The 24,220-nt window shown below is 46.1% G+C and overlaps 1 protein-coding gene across 1 annotated transcript in view; it reads right to left on the minus strand.

The window, feature by feature from the left end:
* Window positions 1-980: 980 nt before the first annotated feature.
* Window positions 981-24,220, minus strand: part of LOC129823263 (probable ubiquitin-conjugating enzyme E2 W-B) — a 51,953-nt gene continuing 28,713 nt past the window's right edge. Inside the window, exons 4-6 of the mRNA XM_055882180.1 lie at window positions 9,137-9,292; window positions 5,310-5,385; window positions 981-5,040 (exon numbers count right to left, since the gene is read on the minus strand). Of these exons, the coding sequence (XP_055738155.1) occupies window positions 5,027-5,040; window positions 5,310-5,385; window positions 9,137-9,292 (246 nt within the window). The 3' untranslated portion in view covers window positions 981-5,026. The remainder of the gene's footprint in view (window positions 5,041-5,309; window positions 5,386-9,136; window positions 9,293-24,220) is intronic.

The following is a 24,220-nucleotide window of genomic DNA, read 5'->3' on the forward strand; positions in this document are numbered from 1 at the left end:
ACCTACTCAACAGGGCATCTTATTGGCTGGTTTGCGTGGCTTGTTTTATGCAGGGAGGATGTGTCAGTTAGAATCGTCCCAGGGACCAAACCAGCGTGCGCGAGTGCCAGAGTTGGATGGTGCGCCGCGCGATTTGGTGCCGTTTTTATGCGAATAAATCTCCATGGAGTTCGTGTCCTTGACTGGTGACGTTGGAGTTCGTGTCGATGACTGGTGACGTTGGAGTTCGTGTCGATGACTGGTGACGTTGGAGTTCGTATCAATGATTGTACACAATGCAAGAAGAGCACTGTTACACACAGGCAAAATCCTAGAATAAAACCTGGTTGTCTGCTTTCCACCAGACACTGGGATAAATTCACCTTTCAGCAGGACAATAACCTAAATCACAAGGCCAAATCTACGCTGGAGTTGCTTACCAAGTGGCCTAGTAAAAGTTTTGACTTAAATCGGCTTGAAAATCTATGTCAAGACTTGAAAAATGGGCTGTCTAGCAATGATCAACAACCAACTTGAGAGCTTGAAGAATTTTTAAAAGAGTAATTAGCAAATATTGTACAATCCAGGTGTGGAAAGCTCTTAGAGACTTACCCAGAAAGACCCACAGCTGTAATCGCTGCCAAAGGTGATTCTAACATGTATTGACTCAGGGGGCTGAATACTAATCTAATCAATATATTATTTGTATTTATTTACAAATGTTTTAATTTTTCTTCCACTTTGGCAGAGTATTTTGTGTAGATTGTTGACAAAAAAAATGACAATATAACCCATTTTAATCCCACTATGTGGGGAAAGTAAAAGGGTGTGAATACTTGCTGAAGGCATTGTATAAACTGTAAAAGTCTATGATAGTAGCTCACAAAATGTGGCCAGCATGGCTACCACAGCATTCTGTGCCATAATAACAAAAGTTTGTCTCACCTTATTCCCTAAAGGAATCAGATCATCAACGCGAGAGAGAGAGAGAGAGACAAGGATGAATTAAAAGTGAACCGCTGCTTTTTATTATTGATTATTAAAATGAACAGGCATCTCTGACATGGAGCTTGTACATCTCAAAATATATTACAAATATAATGATATTACCATCCCCATGGTGATCAATCACAACAATCTGCAGGCCAAGAATCCAAACCACATTAAAAAGGAAAAAATATAGAACTAAATAAAAATCAGGAAAATAAAAGTAGAAATCAAAAAGAGAGAGATCCAAATCCTGTTGACAGATCCACTCCTGGTTTTAACATGTCTGCTGGTCTGTGAATGAAGGCTTTTTGTCCCTGCACAAAATGTCATACTGTGACATACTTCCCCAAATGGAACCCTATTCCCTAAGTAGTGCACTACTTTTGACCAGGGTCCATACTCTGGTCTAAAGTAGTGCACTATGTAGGAAGATAGGGTTTGGTCAACACCAGATAACCCTTCTAGTGTCATACAAAAGCATTTTGTTTTAAAATAGATAAGACTCCTTTATATATAGTCATAAATACGGTTCCTAGACACCAGTGTGCCACGGTCATATCTATAACAAACACATTCACTGAGTCAAGCGGTTTCATATTGTGACAGAAATAAACTTTTCTGTGGAGCCAAAAAAAAGAAAAAGACAACCAGATACAATACAAAAAATCAACCCAATGACGGGAATAATTATTTCTGAATGGACGGCGACAGGACACAACTATAGGAATGGAGTGAGAGCTGCCGCAACACATTGGCTGGGCGCGTCCCAAAATGGATCCCTATTGTTCTCTTTTACGGTGCCCTGCGTTTGACCACCGTACATAGGGCCTCTGGTCAAAAGTGGTGCTCTATATAGGGAGTAGGATGCCATTTGGAACGTAAACCCGACAGCCTCTTAGTCACAGTTGACGGCTGCTGATTCAATCCCATAGTAAAGGTGTAGATACAGAAATAACACGTTTAAATTGACGGAGTTCATTTTCTGCCATTAATATCAAGCAAAACTTCTTAAGTCGGAGAACAAAATGGAAAGCAAAATAAACCCACAAGTATGGAGTGCAATATATCTATATATAGCAAGGAAATAATTTTGAAATGCGTGAACGAATGAATTAAAAAATATATAGTTTTTTAGTGAAACACTTTCAATGATAACTTGATTGTGTTCAAACGCCTCCCTCTTTTTATTTTTTATTTTACCGTTATTTTACCGGGTAAGTTGACTGAGAACACATTCTCATTTGCAGCAACGACCTGGGGAATAGTTACAGGGGAGAGGAGGGGGATGAATGAGCCAATTGTAAACTGGGGATTATTAGGTGACCTCTTTGCCTACTAACCCTCCATCACCACTTCCAGCCGGTCTCCCATCCAGGGACTAACCAGGGCCGACCCTGCTTAGCTTCAGAGGCAAACCAGCAGTGGGATGCAGGGTGCTACGTTGCTGGAATGAAGGTGCCAAAACTTGCACAAAAAAAATATAATGCAGTAAGCATTTAATCACAATAGTTATAATGGAAAATGTTTCACAAAAAAAAAAAAAATCTGAATTAATTTGTTCACACACTTCAAATTGATTTCCTTGCAATACATATTTTTTTCTCTCAATAAATTTATTATTATTTTTTGCAATATAATTTGTTTGCAAAACTAAGACATCTGTTTTAGACTTCATTATTTTCGCTTGATATTTAAAATGGCACGAAAATCCATGTAAACTCAGCAAGACTGACTTCGTCAGACCCACCTCCTCGTCAGACCCACCTCCTCGTCAGACCCACCTCCTCGTCAGACCCACCTCCTCGTCAGACCCACCTCCTCGTCAGACCCACCTCCTCGTCAGACCCACCTCCTCGTCAGACCCACCCCCTCGTCAGACCCACCCCCTCGTCAGACCCACCCCCTCGTCAGACCCACCCCCTCGTCAGACCCACCTCCTCGTCAGACCCACCTCCTCGTCAGACCCACCTCCTCGTCAGACCAACAGTAGTTGTGTGTTGATGACAACTAAGTAGATGTACACATCTTATTGACCAGAAACTTTGCAGAGAAACTCAAAGTAATAAAACACTCATATTAAAATCACTCTAATTAGTCAAAAGAAATATGAACACGCTCATTTCTAACTTCCGTAATTTCAAAAAAAAAAAATTAAGATTTATATAGAATAGTTTCATACTCTGTAATTTCACAACATAAAAGTCTCTTTTTTTTGGGTGAAAATATAGTTAAATACTAAATATCTGACAGGATGTCTTTTTCCAAGGTGAGCTCGTATTGAAAAAAAAAAAAAAGTACCTTAGCCAATCTCTGACCAGGGAATCAAGTCTAGCCGAGTCACTAACAACAGTTCTGAACCGATTCCTTTCCCTGTTACTACCACTCAGGAGATCGACATAGAGATGTTCATTAAATACACAACTCCCCCTTTAACTCCCCCTTTCAGCTCGCTGAAAAACAGTACAAAAAAAACAACAAAGACAAACATAATCAAATCAGATCATGTTTTTAAGGAGATTAAAGCCTTCATCTCATCAAAAACAAACCAAACCAACGTCTCATACAAATGGATCACAACAACAGATAGACACCTCTGGGCTTGACACGGAGGGGATGTTTTCACACACCGCTGGGCTTTGCCGAATGGACTAGCAAACACAATCATACGAGTTGAGCCCGTATTATTCTAGAGAAGTACGTAACAGTCTCAGCGAATTAAAGAGTTCCAACCGTCGTTCTTGTCTCAACCTGGTCAGTACCAACATTGTAGCCAACATATAGACCAGACAAATTCACAACTTCTGAAATCAAGTCCTTGGAAGATGGAAGGCAGAGGGGAAGTACTGCTCTTGATTAAAGGGTTAAAAGTAAAGCCATTTAAAACCCGATTATCGCCTGAAAACAGGAAGTGGTGATGTTTGTGGTTTTACAGTAGAAGTTAACTGCATGTCTGGAATAACCGACATTGAGTTAGTTGTACCTAGATTTTTAGTTTTTTTCACAGTGCATTGAATTTCAGTAAAAACAAAAATATTTTTGTTTTTAAGGCGCTCAGATCCTCTTCCTGGTACAAGATGCTCAGATCCTCTTCCTGGTATAAGATGCTCAGATCCTCTTCCTGGTATAAGATGCTCAGATCCTCTTCATGGTATTAGATGCTCAGATCCTCTTCCTGGTACAAGATGCTCAGATCCTCTTCCTGGTACAAGGTGCTCAGATCCTCTTCCTGGTACAAGGTGCTCAGATCCTCTTCCTGGTACAAGGTGCTCAGATCCTCTTCCTGGTACAAGGTGCTCAGATCCTCTTCCTGGTACAAGATGCTCAGATCCTCTTCCTGGTACAAGATGCTCAGATCCTCTTCCTGGTATAAGATGCTCAGATCCTCTTCCTGGTATAAGATGCTCAGATCCTCTTCCTGGTATAAGATGCTCAGATCCTCTTCCTGGTATAAGATGCTCAGATCCTCTTCCTGGTATAAGATGCTCAGATCCTCTTCCTGGTATAAGATGCTCAGATCCTCTTCCTGGTATAAGATGCTCAGATCCTCTTCCTGGTATAAGATGCTCAGATCCTCTTCCTGGTATAAGATGCTCAGATCCTCTTCCTGGTATAAGATGCTCAGATCCTCTTCCTGGTATAACCTATTGAAGTCTCTTTGTATGCCCAAGTATGCATCCACCATTGCTGTTATTATTATTATTATTACACATAATGACAACCTTTTAAATGTACTCAAACAAACACAAAAAGGAAACAAGAATCATCTTAAAACAATAATAATATAATAATCTCACTTCAAAACCATTTATTTTGCTGGCTGCATAACGACCTTTTGGCCAAAACAATCCATTGTTGGGACATATAACTTTATTTTCTCATTTTGTATATTACAACCGGCTAAAACATGCACCCAACTGCCCTCTGGGAAATGCAGTAAAAAAAAAAAAGAGTCTCCAGCGCATCACGGTGTCCATTGTTCCAGTCAAAAGGTCAGAGTTCAGTGACTGTATGATTCAAAAGTGCTTTATGTGGGACAGTAGGACTATTAGAAAGTTAATTAGCATGTATCATCTGGGAAAGAAAACACAAGCACGTACGTGAGCGCATACACACACACACACATATACAATTTCACTATTAAATATTTTAACGTGCTTAAATATGGATTCTTCCTAATATAATCTGTAGTCAAGTGTTGGATTTCTGTACATTCCCATTAACTAGAGCGGATAACCATCCTAGTAGGTAAACATAACATCTGTGTGAGGACGGAACGGTTTAACCCTTTACGTATTAACATTGTTATCTTACACCCGGCCACAGAGGACGTAACTACTCACCGTGATACCACCATTTTGTCTTCTTTGGGTTTTTGTTACATGTCTTTACGTAAAAGGAGTTATCGGGGGGCCGTCTCTGCAGAGAGATACAACCGTCATCATCAGAGAAGTGCTGGTATACACATGTAGAGGCAACCTCATTCAGAGTAGGGTGAAGTTGCCTCTAGATTGAGGTTCAATAGTGTAGAGGCAACCTCATTCAGAGTAGGGTGAAGTTGCCTCTAGATTGAGGTTCAATAGTGTAGAGGCAACCTCATTCAGAGTAGGGTGAAGTTGCCTCTAGATTGAGGTTCAATAGTGTAGAGGCAACCTCATTCAGAGTAGGGTGAAGTTGCCTCTAGATTGAGGTTCAATAGTGTAGAGGTAACCTCATTCAGAGTAGGGTGAAGTTGCCTCTAGATTGAGGTTCAATAGTGCAGAGGCAACCTCATTCAGAGTAGGGTGAAGTTGCCTCTAGATAGAGGTTCAATAGTGTAGAGGCAACCTCATTCAGAGTAGGGTGAAGTTGCCTCTAGATTGAGGTTCAATAGTGTAGAGGTAACCTCATTCAGAGTAGGGTGAAGTTGCCTCTAGATTGAGGTTCAATAGTGTAGAGGCAACCTCATTCAGAGTAGGGTGAAGTTGCCTCTAGATTGAGGTTCAATAGTGCAGAGGCAACCTCATTCAGAGTAGGGTGAAGTTGCCTCTAGATTGAGGTTCAATAGTGTAGAGGCAACCTCATTCAGAGTAGGGTGAAGTTGCCTCTAGATTGAGGTTCAATAGTGTAGAGGCAACCTCATTCAGAGTAGGGTGAAGTTGCCTCTAGATTGAGGTTCAATAGTGTAGAGGCAACCTCATTCAGAGTAGGGTGAAGTTGCCTCTAGATTGAGGTTCAATAGTGTAGAGGCAACCTCATTCAGAGTAAGGTGAAGTTGCCTCTAGATTGAGGTTCAATAGTGTAGAGGCAACCTCATTCAGAGTAGGGTGAAGTTGCCTCTAGATAGAGGTTCAATAGTGTAAAGGCAACCTCATTCAGAGTAGGGTGAAGTTGCCTCTAGATTGAGGTTCAATAGTGTAGAGGCAACCTCATTCAGAGTAGGGTGAAGTTGCCTCTAGATTGAGGTTCAATAGTGTAGAGGCAACCTCATTCAGAGTAGGGTGAAGTTGCCTCTAGATTGAGGTTCAATAGTGTAGAGGCAACCTCATTCAGAGTAGGGTGAAGTTGCCTCTAGATAGAGGTTCAATAGTGTAGAGGCAACCTCATTCAGAGTAAGGTGAAGTTGCCTCTAGATTGAGGTTCAATAGTGTAGAGGCAACCTCATTCAGAGTAGGGTGAAGTTGCCTCTAGATTGAGGTTCAATAGTGCAGAGGCAACCTCATTCAGAGTAGGGTGAAGTTGCCTCTAGATAGAGGTTCAATAGTGTAGAGGCAACCTCATTCAGAGTAGGGTGAAGTTGCCTCTAGATTGAGGTTCAATAGTGTAGAGGCAACCTCATTCAGAGTAGGGTGAAGTTGCCTCTAGATAGAGGTTCAATAGTGTAGAGGCAACCTCATTCAGAGTAGGGTGAAGTTGCCTCTAGATTGAGGTTCAATAGTGTAGAGGCAACCTCATTCAGAGTAGGGTGAAGTTGCCTCTAGATTGAGGTTCAATAGTGCAGAGGCAACCTCATTCAGAGTAGGGTGAAGTTGCCTCTAGATAGAGGTTCAATAGTGTAGAGGCAACCTCATTCAGAGTAGGGTGAAGTTGCCTCTAGACAGTCATTTAGATTGAGGTTCAATAGTGCAGAGAGATTTATTCTTATTCCCCCTCTACCTCACGTGTCAAACTCATTCCAGAGGGCCGTGTGTCTGCAGGTTTTTTTCTCATCCCTTGAACATGATTGATGAACTAAAAGTCATTGAGTAGGTAGGACCTCCCCTCGCCTGGTTCTAAAGGTCATTGAGTAGTTAGGACCTCCCCTCGCCTGGTTCCAAAGGTCATTGAGTAGTTAGGACCTCCCCTCGCCTGGTTCTAAAGGTCATTGAGTAGTTAGGACCTCCCCACGCCTGGTTCTAAAGGTCATTGAGTAGGTAGGACCTCCCCTCGCCTGGTTCTAAAGGTCATTGAGTAGTTAGGACCTCCCCTCGCCTGGTTCTAAAGGTCACTGAGTAGTTAGGACCTCCCCCCGCCTGGTTCTAAAGGTCATTGAGTAGTTAGGACCTCCCCTCGCCTGGTTCTAAAGGTCATTGAGTAGGTAGGACCTCCCCACGCCTGGTTCTAAAGGTCATTGAGTAGTTAGGACCTCCCCACGCCTGGTTCTAAAGGTCATTGAGTAGTTAGGACCTCCCCTCGCCTGGTTCTAAAGGTCATTGAGTAGTTAGGACCTCCCCACGCCTGGTTCTAAAGGTCATTGAGTAGTTAGGACCTCCCCTCGCCTGGTTCTAAAGGTCACTGAGTAGGTAGGACCTCCCCACGCCTGGTTCTAAAGGTCATTGAGTAGTTAGGACCTCCCCTCGCCTGGTTCTTAAGGTCCTAATAAGACACAGATTGAAAGGAGAAGTCTAAAACCAGCAGACACTGGGTCCTCCATGGCGTGACAGTGACAGCCCTTCTGTATTAATGGGGCGTGTTTAAAATGATGTCTACTGAACAAAAATATAAAACGCAACATGCAACAATTACAAAGATTTTACTGAGTTACAGTTCATAAGGAAATCAGTCAACTGAAATAAATTCATGAGGTCCTCATCTCTGGATTTCACATGACTGGGAATACAGATATGCATCCGTTGGTCACAGATACCTTAAAACAAAAAGGTAGGGGTGTGGATCAGAAAACCAGTCAGTATCTGGTGTGACCATTTGCCTCATGCAGCGCGACACATCTCCTTCACATAGAGTTGATCAGGATGTTGATTGTGGCCTGTGGAATGTTGTTCCACTCCTCAACCAATCGCTGTGTGAAGTCGCTGGATATTGCCGGGAACTGGAACATGCCGTCGATCCAGAGCATCCTAAACATGCTCAATGGGTGACATGTCTGGTGCGTATGCAGGCCATGGAAGAATTGACATTTTCAGCTTCCAGGAATTGTGTACAGATCCTTGTGACATGGGGCTGTGCATTATCATGCTGAAACATGAGGTGATGGCAAGGGATGACTGGCACGACAATGGGCCTCAGGATCTCCTCACGTACCTCTGTCCATTCAAATTGCCATCGATAAAATGCAATTGTGTTCGTTGTCCGTAGCTTATGCTTGCCGATACCATAACCCCACCGCCAACATGGGGCATGGCGTTTACGTCAGGTTTGCGGTGGTGAGGCCGGTTGGACGTACTGCCTAAATTTCTAAAACGATGTTGGAGGCGGCTTATGGTAGAGAAATGAACATTCAATTCTATGGCAACAGCTCTGGTGGACATTCCTACAGTAAGCATGCCAATTACACGCTCCCTCAAAACTTGAAGCATCTGTAACATTGTGTTGTAACAAAACTTTTTAGAGTGGCCTTTTATTGTCCCCAGCACAAGGTGCACCTGTGTAATGATCATGTTGTTTAATCAGCTTCTTGATATGCCACACCTGTCAGGTGGATGGATTATCTTGGCAAAGGAGAAATGCTCACTAACAGGGATGTAAACTAAATTGCTAAAAACATTGAGAAATAAGCTTTTCTGTGCGTATGGAACATTTCTCAGATATTTTTTCAGGTCATGAAAAAAATGGGACCAACACTTTTTACATGTTGTGTTTATATTTTTGTTCAGTGTATAATGAACTAACCCCTGTAACAGTAACATTATGCCAGGCTTTAATCATTTTATACGATTTGGCGTTCCCCAAGTGTCCGTTGTCAACCCCTTACCTTTTCTTTGCAGCTGGACAGCATGCTGATAATGCTGAGACAGACCGACTGCACTGAGAGGGCTGGCGACCAGTCTTCTGTTAGTATTGAAAGACAGATGTGACCGTTGCTATATACGTGAGGATGGACAGGTATATTCTCTCCCATGAACATTACCTGAAATGGAAAACCAACAACGTGATCAGACACATTTCTCAATAATTACTTAAATCGAATCAATTTTCCTCGTTTGAGTTCCATCTACTATATACAGTGCATTTTCCACATTTTGTTACGTTAAAACCTTATTCTAAAATGGATTAAATAAATAAAAATCCTCAACCTACACACAATACACCATAATGCAAATCTTTGCCATTGAACAGAGCAAAGTACAGAGAGATCCTTGATGAAAACCAGCTCCAGAGCTCTCAGGACCGCAGACTGGGGTGAAGGTTCACCTTCCAATAGGACAACAACTCTAAGCACACAGCCAAGACAACGCAGAAGTGGCTTCAGGACAAGTCTCTGAATGTCCTTGAGTGGCCCAGCCAGACATGAACCCGATCGAACATCTCTGGAGACCTGAAAATAGCTGTGCAACGACACTCCCCATCAAACCTGACAGAGCTTGAGAGGATCTGCAGAGACGAATGGGAGAAACTCCCCAAATACAGGTGTGTCAAGCTTGTAGTGTCATACCCAAGAAGACTCAAGGTTGTATTCGCGGCCAAAGTTTCTTCAACAAAATACCGAGTAAAGGGTCTGAATACTTATGCAAATGTGATAGTAAAAAAAAAAACTGTTACACATTTGCAAAAATGTCTAAAAAACTGTTTTTGCTTTGTCATTATGGGCCATTGTTATTTTCCCCTCATCAATCTACACACAATGTAATCCATTTTTAGACGAAGGCTGTAATGTAACAAAATGTGGAAAAAGTCCAGGGGTCTAAATGCTTTCCGAATGCACCGTATCTGGCTTACGGCCTGTTAAAAAGGGCATCTCCGTCACTTTTCACCAGCATGTTCATTTTCTCCAGCCACCATGCCAGAGTCTAAAAATGTGAAAACAGTGCGTTTCTTGATCTGTGGTTAAAAAGATTAGGTCCTAAAAAATAAATTCTCTGTGACATCACAGAGTAAGATTAAAATATATCTATATTTAAAAAAAGAAGAAGCAATTTTCCAAACCTTGAACGGCTTTCTAGCCCGAGGGAGGGGATTTTGTTGTTCCCCACGTCACCTTTTTTCTTTTGATGATGTCATCGGGTAGAACTTTATATAAAATGTAGAAATGTGCAATTGTCACATATGTAGACACTGGTATTGTTCTAGAGATAATGGAAAATTAGATTGGAAAGTGGTGGAATTGCCCTTTAAATTTGGACTCCGATTCGGTTAAAATACAATTTTCCTGCGTTTTACATATGAGGTGGCAGATTAGGAGAGGGGTGCCAGGAAAGGGGGAGAAAGAGGAGGAGTACATAGAAGGGAGGAGAAGGAGCAGGAAGAAGAGAGGGGAGGAGGAGGAGCACGTGATGTCACAGCTCTCTCTCTAAACTCAGCAGCCACCAGAGAGAGGAGGGCTCTACAGTGATGCTGTATGTACATCGGGTGCATTAAGTACAAGATTTTTCTGACATTGAAATTCTTGGATTTCTTATTATTCATTTTTTGGGATGGAAAAACGCATTGAGAACTAACAATCATAAAAATAAAAAGGTAAGACAGTGAGAATTGAAAATTCCAAAAACGAGTCTGACGAGCCCGACGTGAAAGATATACTGCTTTCTCGGGAACAGGCCCAGATCCCCGTGAAGAGGAGGCAGAGAAGAAGGGGTCAGAGGGCGGGCTGCCTTCTGAGAATTTGTAGGCGATTGAATAAACCCCCCACTTCCATTCTGCTAGCAAACGTGCAATCTGGAGAATAAATCGATGACCTACAGCTGAACATTAAACTACCAACGGGACAATCAAAACTGTAATATCTCAACACACACACCCAGCCACACATTTAACCACCCAGCCACACATTTAACCACCCAGCCACACATTTAACCACCAAGCCACACATTTAACCACCCAGCCACACATTTAACCACCCAGCCACACATTTAACCACCCAGCCACACATTTAACCACCCAGCCACACATTTAACCACCCAGCCGCACATTTAACCACCCAGCCGCACATTTAACCACCCAGCCAACCACCCAGCCACACATTTAACCACCCAGCCACACATTTAACCACCCAGCCACACATTTAACCACCCAGCCACACATTTAACCACCCAGACACACATTTAACCACCCAGACACACATTTAACCACCCAGCCACACAGCCAACCACCCAGCCACACATTTAACCACCCAGCCACACATTTAACCACCCAGCCACACATTTAACCACCCAGCCACACATTTAACCACCCAGCCACACATTTAACCACCCAGCCACACATTTAACCACCCAGCCACACATTTAACCACCCAGCCACACATTTAACCACCCAGCCACACATTTAACCACCCAGACACACATTTAACCACACATTTAACCACCCAGCCACACATTTAACCACACATTTAACCACCCAGCCACACATTTAACCACCCAGCCACACATTTAACCACCCAGCCACACATTTAACCACCCAGCCACACAGCCAACCACCCAGCCACACAGCCAACCACCCAGCCACACAGCCAACCACCCAGCCACACAGCCAACCACCCAGCCACACAGCCAACCACCCAGCCACACAGCCAACCACCCAGCCACACAGCCAACCACCCAGCCACACATTTAACCACCCAGCCACACATTTAACCACCCAGCCACACATTTAACCACCCAGCCACACATTTAACCACCCAGCCACACATTTAACCACCCAGCCACACATTTAACCACCCAGCCACACATTTAACCACCCAGCCACACATTTAACCACCCAGCCACACAGCCAACCACCCAGCCACACAGCCAACCACCCAGCCACACAGCCAACCACCCAGCCACACAGCCAACCACCCAGCCACACAGCCAACCACCCAGCCACACATTTAACCACTCAGCCACACATTTAACCACCCAGCCACACATTTAGCCACACAGCCAACCACCCAGCCACACATTTAACCACCCAGCCAGCCACACATTTAACCACCCAGCCACACATTTAACCACCCAGCCAACTACACATTTAACCACCCAGCCACACATTTAACCACCCAGCCAGCCACACATTTAACCACCCAGCCACACATTTAACCACCCAGCCACACATTTAACCACCCAGCCAACTACACATTTAACCACCCAGCCACACATTTAACCACCCAGCCAGCCACACATTTAACCACCCAGACAACCACACATTTAACCAGCCAACCAGCCACACATTTAACCACCCAGCCACACAGCCAACCACACAGCCAACCACACATTTAACCACCCAGCCACACAGCCAACCACCCAGCCACACATTTAACCACCCAGCCACACATTTAACCACCCAGCCACACATTTAACCACCCAGCCAACCACCCAGCCACACATTTAACCACCCAGCCACACAGCCAACCACACAGCCAACCACCCAGCCAACCACCCAGCCAACCACCCAGCCACACATTTAACCACCCAACCACACATTTAACCACCCAGCCACACATTTAGCCACCCAGCCACACATTTAGCCACACATTTAACCACACATTTAACCACCCAGCCAGCCACACATTTAACCACCCAGCCAGCCACACATTTAACCACCCAGCCAGCCACACATTTAACCACCCAGCCAGCCACACATTTAACCACCCAGCCAGCCACACATTTAACCACCCAGCCAGCCACACATTTAACCACCCAGCCAACCACACATTTAACCACCCAGCCAACCACACATTTAACCACCCAGCCAGCCACACATTTAACCACCCAGCCAGCCACACATTTAACCACCCAGCCAACCACACAGCCAACCACCCAGCCAACCACCCAGCCACACATTTAACCACCCAGCCACACAGCCAACCACGCAGCCAACCACCCAGCCACACATTTAACCACCCAGCCACACATTTAACCACCCAGCCAACCACCCAGCCACACATTTAACCACCCAGCCAACCACCCAGCCACACATTTAACCACCCAGCCAACCACCCAGCCACACATTTAACCACCCAGCCAACCACCCAGCCACACATTTAACCACCCAGCCACACATTTAACCACCCAGCCACACATTTAACCACCCAGACACACATTTAACCACCCAGACACACATTTAACCACCCAGCCACACAGCCAACCACCCAGCCACACATTTAACCACCCAGCCACACATTTAACCACCCAGCCACACATTTAACCACCCAGCCACACATTTAACCACCCAGACACACATTTAACCACCCAGACACACATTTAACCACCCAGACACACATTTAACCACCCAGACACACATTTAACCACCCAGACACACATTTAACCACCCAGCCACACATTTAACCACCCAGCCACACATTTAACCACCCAGCCACACATTTAACCACCCAGCCACACATTTAACCACCCAGCCACACATTTAACCACCCAGCCACACAGCCAACCACCCAGCCACACAGCCAACCACCCAGCCACACATTTAACCACCCAGCCACACATTTAACCACCCAGCCACACATTTAACCACCCAGCCACACATTTAACCACCCAGCCACACATTTAACCACCCAGCCACACAGCCAACCACCCAGCCACACAGCCAACCACCCAGCCACACAGCCAACCACCCAGCCACACAGCCAACCACCCAGCCACACAGCCAACCACCCAGCCACACATTTAACCACCCAGCCACACATTTAGCCACACAGCCAACCACCCAGCCACACATTTAACCACCCAGCCACACATTTAACCACCCAGCCAGCCACACATTTAACCACCCAGCCAGCCACACATTTAACCACCCAGCCAGCCACACATTTAACCACCCAGCCAGCCACACATTTAACCACCCAGCCAACCACACATTTAACCACCCAGCCAGCCACACATTTAACCACCCAGCCAACCACACATTTAACCACCCAGCCAACCACACATTTAACCACCCAGCCAGCCACACATTTAACCACCCAGCCAGCCACAGTTTTAACCACCCAGCCAACCACACAGCCAACCACCCAGCCAACCACCCAGCCACACATTTAACCACCCAGCCACACAGCCAACCACGCAGCCAACCACCCAGCCACACATTTAACCACCCAGCCACACATTTAACCACCCAGCCAACCACCCAGCCACACATTTAACCACCCAGCCAACCACCCAGCCACACATTTAACCACCCAGCCAACCACCCAGCCACACATTTAACCACCCAGCCAACCACACAGCCAACCACCCAGCCACACATTTAACCACCCAGCCACACAGCCAACCACACAGCCAACCACCCAGCCACACATTTAACCACCCAGCCACACATTTAACCAGACAGTCAGCCACACATTTAACCACCCAGCCAGCCACACATTTAACCACCCAGCCAGCCACCCAGCCAGCCACACATTTAACCACCCAGCCAACCACACATTTAACCACCCAGCCAGCCAGCCACACATTTAACCACCCAGCCAGCCACACATTTAACCACCCAGCCAACCACACATTTAACCACCCAGCCAACCACACATTTAACCACCCAGCCAACCACACATTTAACCACCCAGCCAACCACACATTTAACCACCCAGCCAACCACACAGCCAACCACCCAGCCAACCACCCAGCCACACATTTAACCACCCAGCCACACCGCCAACCACGCAGCCAACCACCCAGCCACACATTTAACCACCCAGCCACACATTTAACCACCCAGCCAACCACCCAGCCACACATTTAACCACCCAGCCAACCACCCAGCCACACATTTAACCACCCAGCCAACCACCCAGCCACACATTTAACCACCCAGCCAACCACCCAGCCAACCACCCAGCCACACATTTAACCACCCAGCCACACAGCCAACCACACAGCCAACCACCCAGCCACACATTTAACCACCCAGCCACACATTTAACCACCCTGCCACACATTTAACCACCCAGCCACACATTTAACCACCCAGCCACACATTTAACCACCCAGCCACACAGCCAACCACCCAGCCACACAGCCAACCACCCAGCCACACATTTAACCACCCAGCCACACATTTAACCACCCAGCCACACATTTAACCACCCAGCCACACATTTAACCACCCAGCCACACATTTAACCACCCAGCCACACATTTAACCACCCAGCCACACATTTAACCACCCAGCCACACATTTAACCACCCAGCCACACATTTAACCACCCAGCCACACATTTAACCACCCAGCCACCCAGCCAACCACCCAGCCACACAGCCAACCACCCAGCCACACAGCCAACCACCCAGCCACACATTTAGCCACACAGCCAACCACCCAGCCACACATTTAACCACCCAGCCAGCCACACATTTAACCACCCAGCCACACATTTAACCACCCAGCCAACTACACATTTAACCACCCAGCCACACATTTAACCACCCAGCCAGCCACACATTTAACCACCCAACTACACATTTAACCACCCAGCCACACATTTAACCACCCAGCCAACTACACATTTAACCACCCAGCCACACATTTAACCACCCAGCCAGCCACACATTTAACCACCCAGACAACCACACATTTAACCAGCCAACCAGCCACACATTTAACCACCCAGCCACACAGCCAACCACACAGCCAACCACACATTTAACCACCCAGCCACACAGCCAACCACCCAGCCACACATTTAACCACCCAGCCACACATTTAACCACCCAGCCACACATTTAACCACCCAGCCAACCACCCAGCCACACATTTAACCACCCAGCCACACAGCCAACCACACAGCCAACCACACAGCCAACCACACAGCCAACCACCCAGCCACACATTTAACCACCCAACCACACATTTAACCACCCAACCACACATTTAACCACCCAGCCACACATTTAGCCACCCAGCCACACATTTAGCCACACATTTAACCACACATTTAACCACCCAGCCAGCCACACATTTAACCACCCAGCCAACCACACATTTAACCACCCAGCCAACCACACATTTAACCACCCAGCCAGCCACACATTTAACCACCCAGCCAACCACACATTTAACCACCCAGCCAACCACACATTTAACCACCCAGCCAACCACACATTTAACCACCCAGCCAGCCACACATTTAACCACCCAGCCAACCACACAGCCAACCACCCAGCCAACCACCCAGCCACACATTTAACCACCCAGCCAGCCACACATTTAACCACCCAGCCAACCACACATTTAACCACCCAGCCAGCCACACATTTAACCACCCAGCCAACCACACATTTAACCACCCAGCCAACCACACATTTAACCACCCAGCCAGCCACACATTTAACCACCCAGCCAGCCACACATTTAACCACCCAGCCAACCACACAGCCAACCACCCAGCCAACCACCCAGCCACACATTTAACCACCCAGCCACACAGCCAACCACGCAGCCAACCACCCAGCCACACATTTAACCACCCAGCCACACATTTAACCACCCAGCCAACCACCCAGCCACACATTTAACCACCCAGCCAACCACCCAGCCACACATTTAACCACCCAGCCAACCACCCAGCCACACATTTAACCACCCAGCCAACCACCCAGCCACACATTTAACCACCCAGCCAACCACACAGCCAACCACCCAGCCACACATTTAACCACCCAGCCACACAGCCAACCACACAGCCAACCACCCAGCCAACCACCCAGCCACACATTTAACCACCCAGCCACACATTTAACCAGACAGTCAGCCACACATTTAACCACCCAGCCAGCCACACATTTAACCACCCAGCCAGCCACACATTTAACCACCCAGCCAGCCACACATTTAACCACCCAGCCAGCCACACATTTAACCACCCAGCCAGCCACACATTTAACCACCCAGCCAACCACACAGCCAACCACCCAGCCAACCACCCAGCCACACATTTAACCACCCAGCCACACAGCCAACCACGCAGCCAACCACCCAGCCACACATTTAACCACCCAGCCACACATTTAACCACCCAGCCACACATTTAACCACCCAGCCAACCACCCAGCCACACATTTAACCACCCAGCCAACCACCCAGCCACACATTTAACCACCCAGCCAACCACCCAGCCACACATTTAACCACCCAGCCAACCACCCAGCCACACATTTAACCACACAGCCACACAGCCAACCACACAGCCAACCACCCAGCCACACATTTAACCACCCAGCCACACATTTAACCAGACAGTCAGCACCTAATATCTGCATTGACATTTGTTGAAAGTTTTTATAGCAACGCACATTCTCTGCCCCCGAGGGTCTGTCGTTCTGTTTCCTGTGTTTGAGGGGTAACAAATCACGTCACTTAAATCTCGCTGGGTGGATTGTTTTTACTCATGCGATTCTTTCACACTCTTGCTTGTGCCTGTCGATTTTTTTCCCATTAAAAAGTTACAACCACGGAAATGTTTGTAATGACCCGTCAAACACACCCCGGTAATGTCTGAAATGGTCTCTATGGAATACGTTTTCTTTACTTAGCATCGATAAGACTAAAGTTTCGTCTGGGATTTAACGCACCGCCTCGACACGTCACAAGAAACATAAGTATTTTGATGGGTGTTCATTTTATTGTAGAATTGAAAAAAGTTATAATTTAATACAGTTGAAATGTTTACAAATGAAATGAAAGCAACTTCCCGAAAATGAACATGGATTATAGTGATATTATGTGTAATCTAAACAACGTAGAATATGTATAGAGGTGTAATCTAGAGCCAAACTGTTGATTTGTAATCTGAGTGGATCCGGCTATTGATACAGTTGTTGAATTATATGCAACAGAATGTGACAACAGTAATTACTGAGGCAGTCTAGACGGAGCCGGCGAGTGGAGGCGGTCTAGACGGAGCCGGCGAGTGGAGGCGGTCTAGACGGAGCCGGCGAGTGGAGGCGGTCTAGACGGAGCCGGCGAGTGGAGGCGGTCTAGACGGAGCCGGCGAGTGGAGGCGGTCTAGACGGAGCAGGCGAGTGGAGGCGGTCTAGACGGAGCCGGCGGTCTAGACGGAGCCTCGAGCTCAATAATATGATAGAATGTTCATATTTGAAGATGGCAGAAAGGCCAGTCTCTTTGCCAATGACAAGGAGAATGTTAGTTTAAGAGACTGGTTACTCAGACTAGAATATCTCAGCTGTCACCATCAAGCTTGATCTTGACATCTAGCGAGCAAGTTAGCCAACCAAATGCAAAGCTGGAGCTCTGAGCTGGACATCGTTTATTTGACACATCTTCGATTTCTTATAGTTCTACTGAACTTCTAGGCAGGGCTGCTGCTGACAAGATTGTCACCATAAACTAATCCCCTCAAACCTGGCCCATGGGCTTTAATACGCTAGCGTAAAGAGAGACAGAGACAGATCGGGAGAGACCGCTAGAGAGAGAGACCGCGAGAGAGAGAGAGAGAGAGAGAGAGAGAGAGAGAGAGAGAGAGAGAGAGAGAGAGAGAGAGAGAGAGAGAGAGAGAGAGAGAGAGAGAGAGAGAGAGAGAGAGAGACAGCTAGAGAGAGAGAGAGAGAGAGACAGCTAGAGAGAGAGAAAGACAGCTAGAGAGAGATCGGGAGAGACAGCTAGAGAGAGAGAGACAGAGAGACAGCTAGAGAGAGAGATAGAGAGACAGCTAGAGAGAGAGAGACAGATCGGGAGAGACAGCTAGAGAGAGACAGAGAGAGAGAGAGACAGAGAGACAGCTAGAGAGAGAGATAGAGAGACAGCTAGAGAGAGAGAGACAGATCGGGAGAGACAGCTAGAGAGAGACAGCTAGAGAGAGAGAGACAGATCGGGAGAGACAGCTAGAGAGAGAAGAGGGAGCTCTAGATAGTGTGAGTTGAGAGCTCCATGTCCTTTCCAACCCCCCCACAAAAAATTACTGCTGCTCCACATTCACTCCATTCATTATAATCACCATTTACCCAACACCCACCTAAAACCGCCAATTGTACCCAACACCCACCTAAAACCGCCATTTGTACCCAACACCCACCTAAAACCTCTTCAAGGAATACCTAGGATAGGATAAAGCAATCCTTCTGCCCCCCCCACCCCCCCCCCCTTAAAATATTTAGATGCACTATTGTAAAGCGGCTGTTCCACTGGATGTCATAAGGTGAATGCACCAATTTGTAAGTCGCTCTGGATAAGAGCGTCTGCTAAATGACTTAAATGTAAATGTAAATGTAAAACCGCCATTTACCCAACACCCACCTAAAACCGCCATTTACCCAACACCCACCTAAAACCGCCATTTACCCAACACCCACCTAAAACCGCCAATTACCCAACACCCACCTAAAACCGCCATTTACCCAACACCCACCTAAAACCGCCATTTACCCAACACCCACCTAAAACCGCCAATTACCCAACACCCACCTAAAACCGCCAATTACCCAACACCCACCTAAAACCGCCATTTGTACCCAACACCCACCTAAAACCGCCATTTGTACCCAACACCCACCTAAAACCGCCATTTACCCAACACCCACCTAAAACCGCCATTTACCCATCACCCACCTAAAACCGCCATTTACCCATCACCCACCTAAAACCGCCATTTACCCAACACCCACCTAAAACCGCCATTTACCCAACACCCACCTAAAACCGCCAATTACCCAACACCCACCTAAAACCGCCATTTACCCAACACCCACCTAAAACCGACATTTACCCAACACCCACCTAAAACCGCTATTTGTACCCAACACCCACCTAAAACCGCCATTTACCCAACACCCACCTAAAACCGCCAATTACCCAACACCCATCTATTTTTGTGACTACCTGGACATACGTTTGGTTTTGAAGTATTGAAACCAAACCATTTGGATTTGATTGAAAAGTATTTGAATAAACATGAAAAAAGGTGACTGTAAGAAGCGCTCATTATTTCAAATAGGCTACATGTCATATTAAACAGCATATAAACACTAAATAGGAGCCAGACAGGGAGTCTAAAAAGGAATGAAAATGAATGATTTAGGCTATACTTTTGAATTATTTCAAGGCTATAGCCTACAAAAGAAATACATTGTGAAGCATTTGCGAGTGACACACTAGGCTGGTAGGAACATAAAACGCTAAACCTTTAAAAATAACATCTCGCTATATTAAATCAGTATAGTCTATAAATTGCGCATATAGGCGGTGACTTACTTAGAATTAACTACAAATTAAACAAATTGACGTATTAGTGCCTTTGAATTCATTTTTAGCATTTATTTTTTAGAAACGCGTGTTCGCCCTGTGTGACTTCCGGGTCATGCGATGACACAGCAGAGAACATCCTCTCCACACTGGCAGAGCCACTGGGCATGAGAAACACCCTTTTGGCCACTCTTGCCAAGCAAATAACCCGAACAAAATGAAAGCTTCTTGAACGTGGGAATATGCCAGGCTTATTGGGACAAAAATCAATTAATGGCCCATTGTATAGATATAAGGAACAAAAATGAACGAAACCTTTAAGAGATCTGATTTTTAGTTTATAAATATTTTGCTACAATGGCACAGTTATCTACCCACCTCGTTCCTTTCTTTTAGCATGTCCACGTAGTAAGTATACCATGCTTTCGGTATACGTAGCAGCAGGTAGCCTAGTGGTTAGAGCGTTGGGCCAGTAACCGAAAGGTAGCTAGATTGAATCCCCGAGCTGACAAGGTAAAAATCTGTCGTTCTAAGGCAGTTCACCCACTGTTCCAAGGCCGTCATTGTAAATAAGAATTCGTTCTTAACTGACTTGCCTAGCTAAATAAAGGTTAAATAAAAATAAATACGTAACTTTTCAGATTCTTTAGTAGTGGACACTACATCACCACACCACACTCTTCTTTAGTTGTGGACACTACTTCACCACACTCCCTCTCTTCTTTAGTAGTGGACACTACATCACCACACCACACTCTTCTTTAGTTGTGGACACTACTTCACCACACTCCCTCTCTTCTTTAGTAGTGGACACTACATCCCCACACTCCCTCTCTTCTTTAGTAGTGGACACTACATCACCACACCACACTCTTCTTTAGTTGTGGACACTACATCACCACACTCCCTCTCTTCTTTAGTAGTGGACACTACATCACCACACTCCCTCTCTTCTTTAGTAGTGGACACTACATCACCACACTCCCTCTCTTCTTTAGTAGTGGACACTACATCACCACACTCCCTTTCTTCTTTAGTAGTGGACACTACATCACCACACTCCCTCTCTTCTTTAGTAGTGGACACTACATCACCACACCACACTCTTCTTTAGTTGTGGACACTACTTCACCACACTCCCTCTCTTCTTTAGTAGTGGACACTACATCACCACACTCCCTCTCTTCTTTAGTAGTGGACACTACATCACCACACTCCCTCTCTTCTTTAGTAGTGGACACTACATCACCACACTCCCTCTCTTCTTTAGTAGTGGACACTACATCACCACACTCCCTCTCTTCTTTAGTAGTGGACACTACATCACCACACTCCCTCTCTTCTTTAGTAGTGGACACCACATCACCACACTCTCTCTCTTCTTTAGTAGTGGACACTACACTCCCTCTCTTCTTTAGTAGTGGACACCACATCACCACACTCCCTCTCTTCTTTAGTAGTGGACACTACATCACCACACTCCCTCTCTTCTTTAGTAGTGGACACTACATCACCACACTCCCTCTCTTCTTTAGTAGTGGACACTACATCACCACACTCCCTCTCTTCTTTAGTAGTGGACACTACATCACCACACTCCCTCTCTTCTTTAGTAGTGGACACTACATCACCCCACTCCCTCTCTTCTTTAGTAGTGGACACTACATCACCACACTCCCTCTCTTCTTTAGTAGTGGACACTACATCACCACACTCCCTCTCTTCTTTAGTAGTGGACACTACATCACCCCACTCCCTCTCTTCTTTAGTAGTGGACATTACACTCCCTCTCTTCTTTAGTAGTGGACACTACACTCCCTCTCTTCTTTAGTAGTGGACACTACATCACCACACTCCCTCTCTTCTTTAGTCGTGGACACTACATCACCCCACTCCCTCTCTTCTTTAGTAGTGGACACTACATCACCACACTCCCTCTCTTCTTTAGTAGTGGACACTACATCACTACACTCCCTCTCTTCTTTAGTAGTGGACACTACATCCCCACACTCCCTCTCTTCTTTAGTCGTGGACACTACATCACCACGCTCCCTCTCTTCTTTAGTAGTGGACACTACATCACCACACTCCCTCTCTTCTTTAGTAGTGGACACTACATCACCACACTCCCTCTCTTCTTTAGTAGTGGACACTACATCACCACACTCCCTCTCTTCTTTAGTAGTGGACACTACATCACCACACTCCCTCTCTTCTTTAGTAGTGGACACTACATCACCACACTCCCTCTCTTCTTTAGTAGTGGACACTACACTCCCTCTCTTCTTTAGTAGTGGACATTACACTCCCTCTCTTCTTTAGTAGTGGACACTACATCACCACACTCCCTCTCTTCTTTAGTAGTGGACACTACATCACCACACTCCCTCTCTTCTTTAGTAGTGGACACTACATCACCACACTCCCTCTCTTCTTTAGTAGTGGACACTACATCACCACACTCCCTCTCTTCTTTAGTAGTGGACACTACATCACCACACTCCCTCTCTTCTTTAGTAGTGGACACTACATCACCACACTCCCTCTCCTGCTCTTGGTACTTATCTTTGTAAGCCACCTGTGTGATTTATCAGTTTCTTTACGAAAATATTCAACAAACGCCATGACAGTATCTAAATCAAGGGGCTATTAGCAGCACACTACAAATGCATGCTGGGCCGGGCATGACCTGAGCTGGTGTCGAGTGCGTTACTGGAGCGAAATTACAGCGGGCCAAAGGGCCGACGCTCCAGCCTTTGGGAATCTCGCTCCATACTCCAGTTAAATAGGGCAAGCTCCACTCCTCACTCTGCTCCAGCTCCACTCCACTCCAGCTCCCATACTCTGCTAGATAAAAGAGAAAAGAGAGAGAGAGAGAGAGAGAGGGCTGTCCGTCTCCACTGTGTCCTAGGCAATCCATGATGGCATTAGGAGCCACAAAGCCAATGTGTCGGCCATACTGTGTTGGCATCCAGGTACAGATGGGATCATGGCATCAGCATTAAGCAGGGCGGGAGAGGTTGAATAGTACGGTATTGATTCATCCAATCTCATCAGAATGTGGTGTTTAATCCGGGTAGCCTCTGAGAATAACATGGCCGAATACAATGATACGGTGACAGAGTTCATCAGGAAGTGTAGAGGAGATGTTGTTCCCACTGTGACTAGTAAAACCAACCCAAACCAGAAACCCGTGGATAGACGGCAGCATTCGCAGACAACTGAAAGCTCGAACCACCACATTTAACCATGGCAAGGTGACTGGGAATATGACAGAATACAAACAGTGTAGTTATTCCCTCCGTAAGGCAAATCAGACAGTCGCAATTCAACGGCTCAGAGATGAGACGTTTGTGGCAGGGTCTACAGACAATCACGGACTACAAAAGTGACAAGCTAAAACCCCTCCTTTGCCGGCTTTGAGGATAACACAGTGTCCACCGATCCCGGTCTGCTGTCCCCACTTGCTTCAAGATGTCCACCATTGTTCCTGTTCCCAAGAAAGCAAAGGTAACTGAACTAAATGACTGTCGCCCCGTAGCACTCACTTCTGTCATCATGAAGTGCTTTGAGAGACTAGTCAAGGATCATATCACCTCTACCTTACCTGACACTCTATACCCAGTTCAGTTTGCATACCGCCCCAATAGATCCAAGGAATGATATCCACCCTCTTCATCAGACCAGTAGACTGGAACCCTCTACCTTATAGAAT

This window comes from Salvelinus fontinalis, chromosome 25 (assembly GCF_029448725.1).
Source record: "Salvelinus fontinalis isolate EN_2023a chromosome 25, ASM2944872v1, whole genome shotgun sequence".
NCBI classification, from domain to species: Eukaryota; Metazoa; Chordata; class Actinopteri; order Salmoniformes; family Salmonidae; genus Salvelinus; species Salvelinus fontinalis.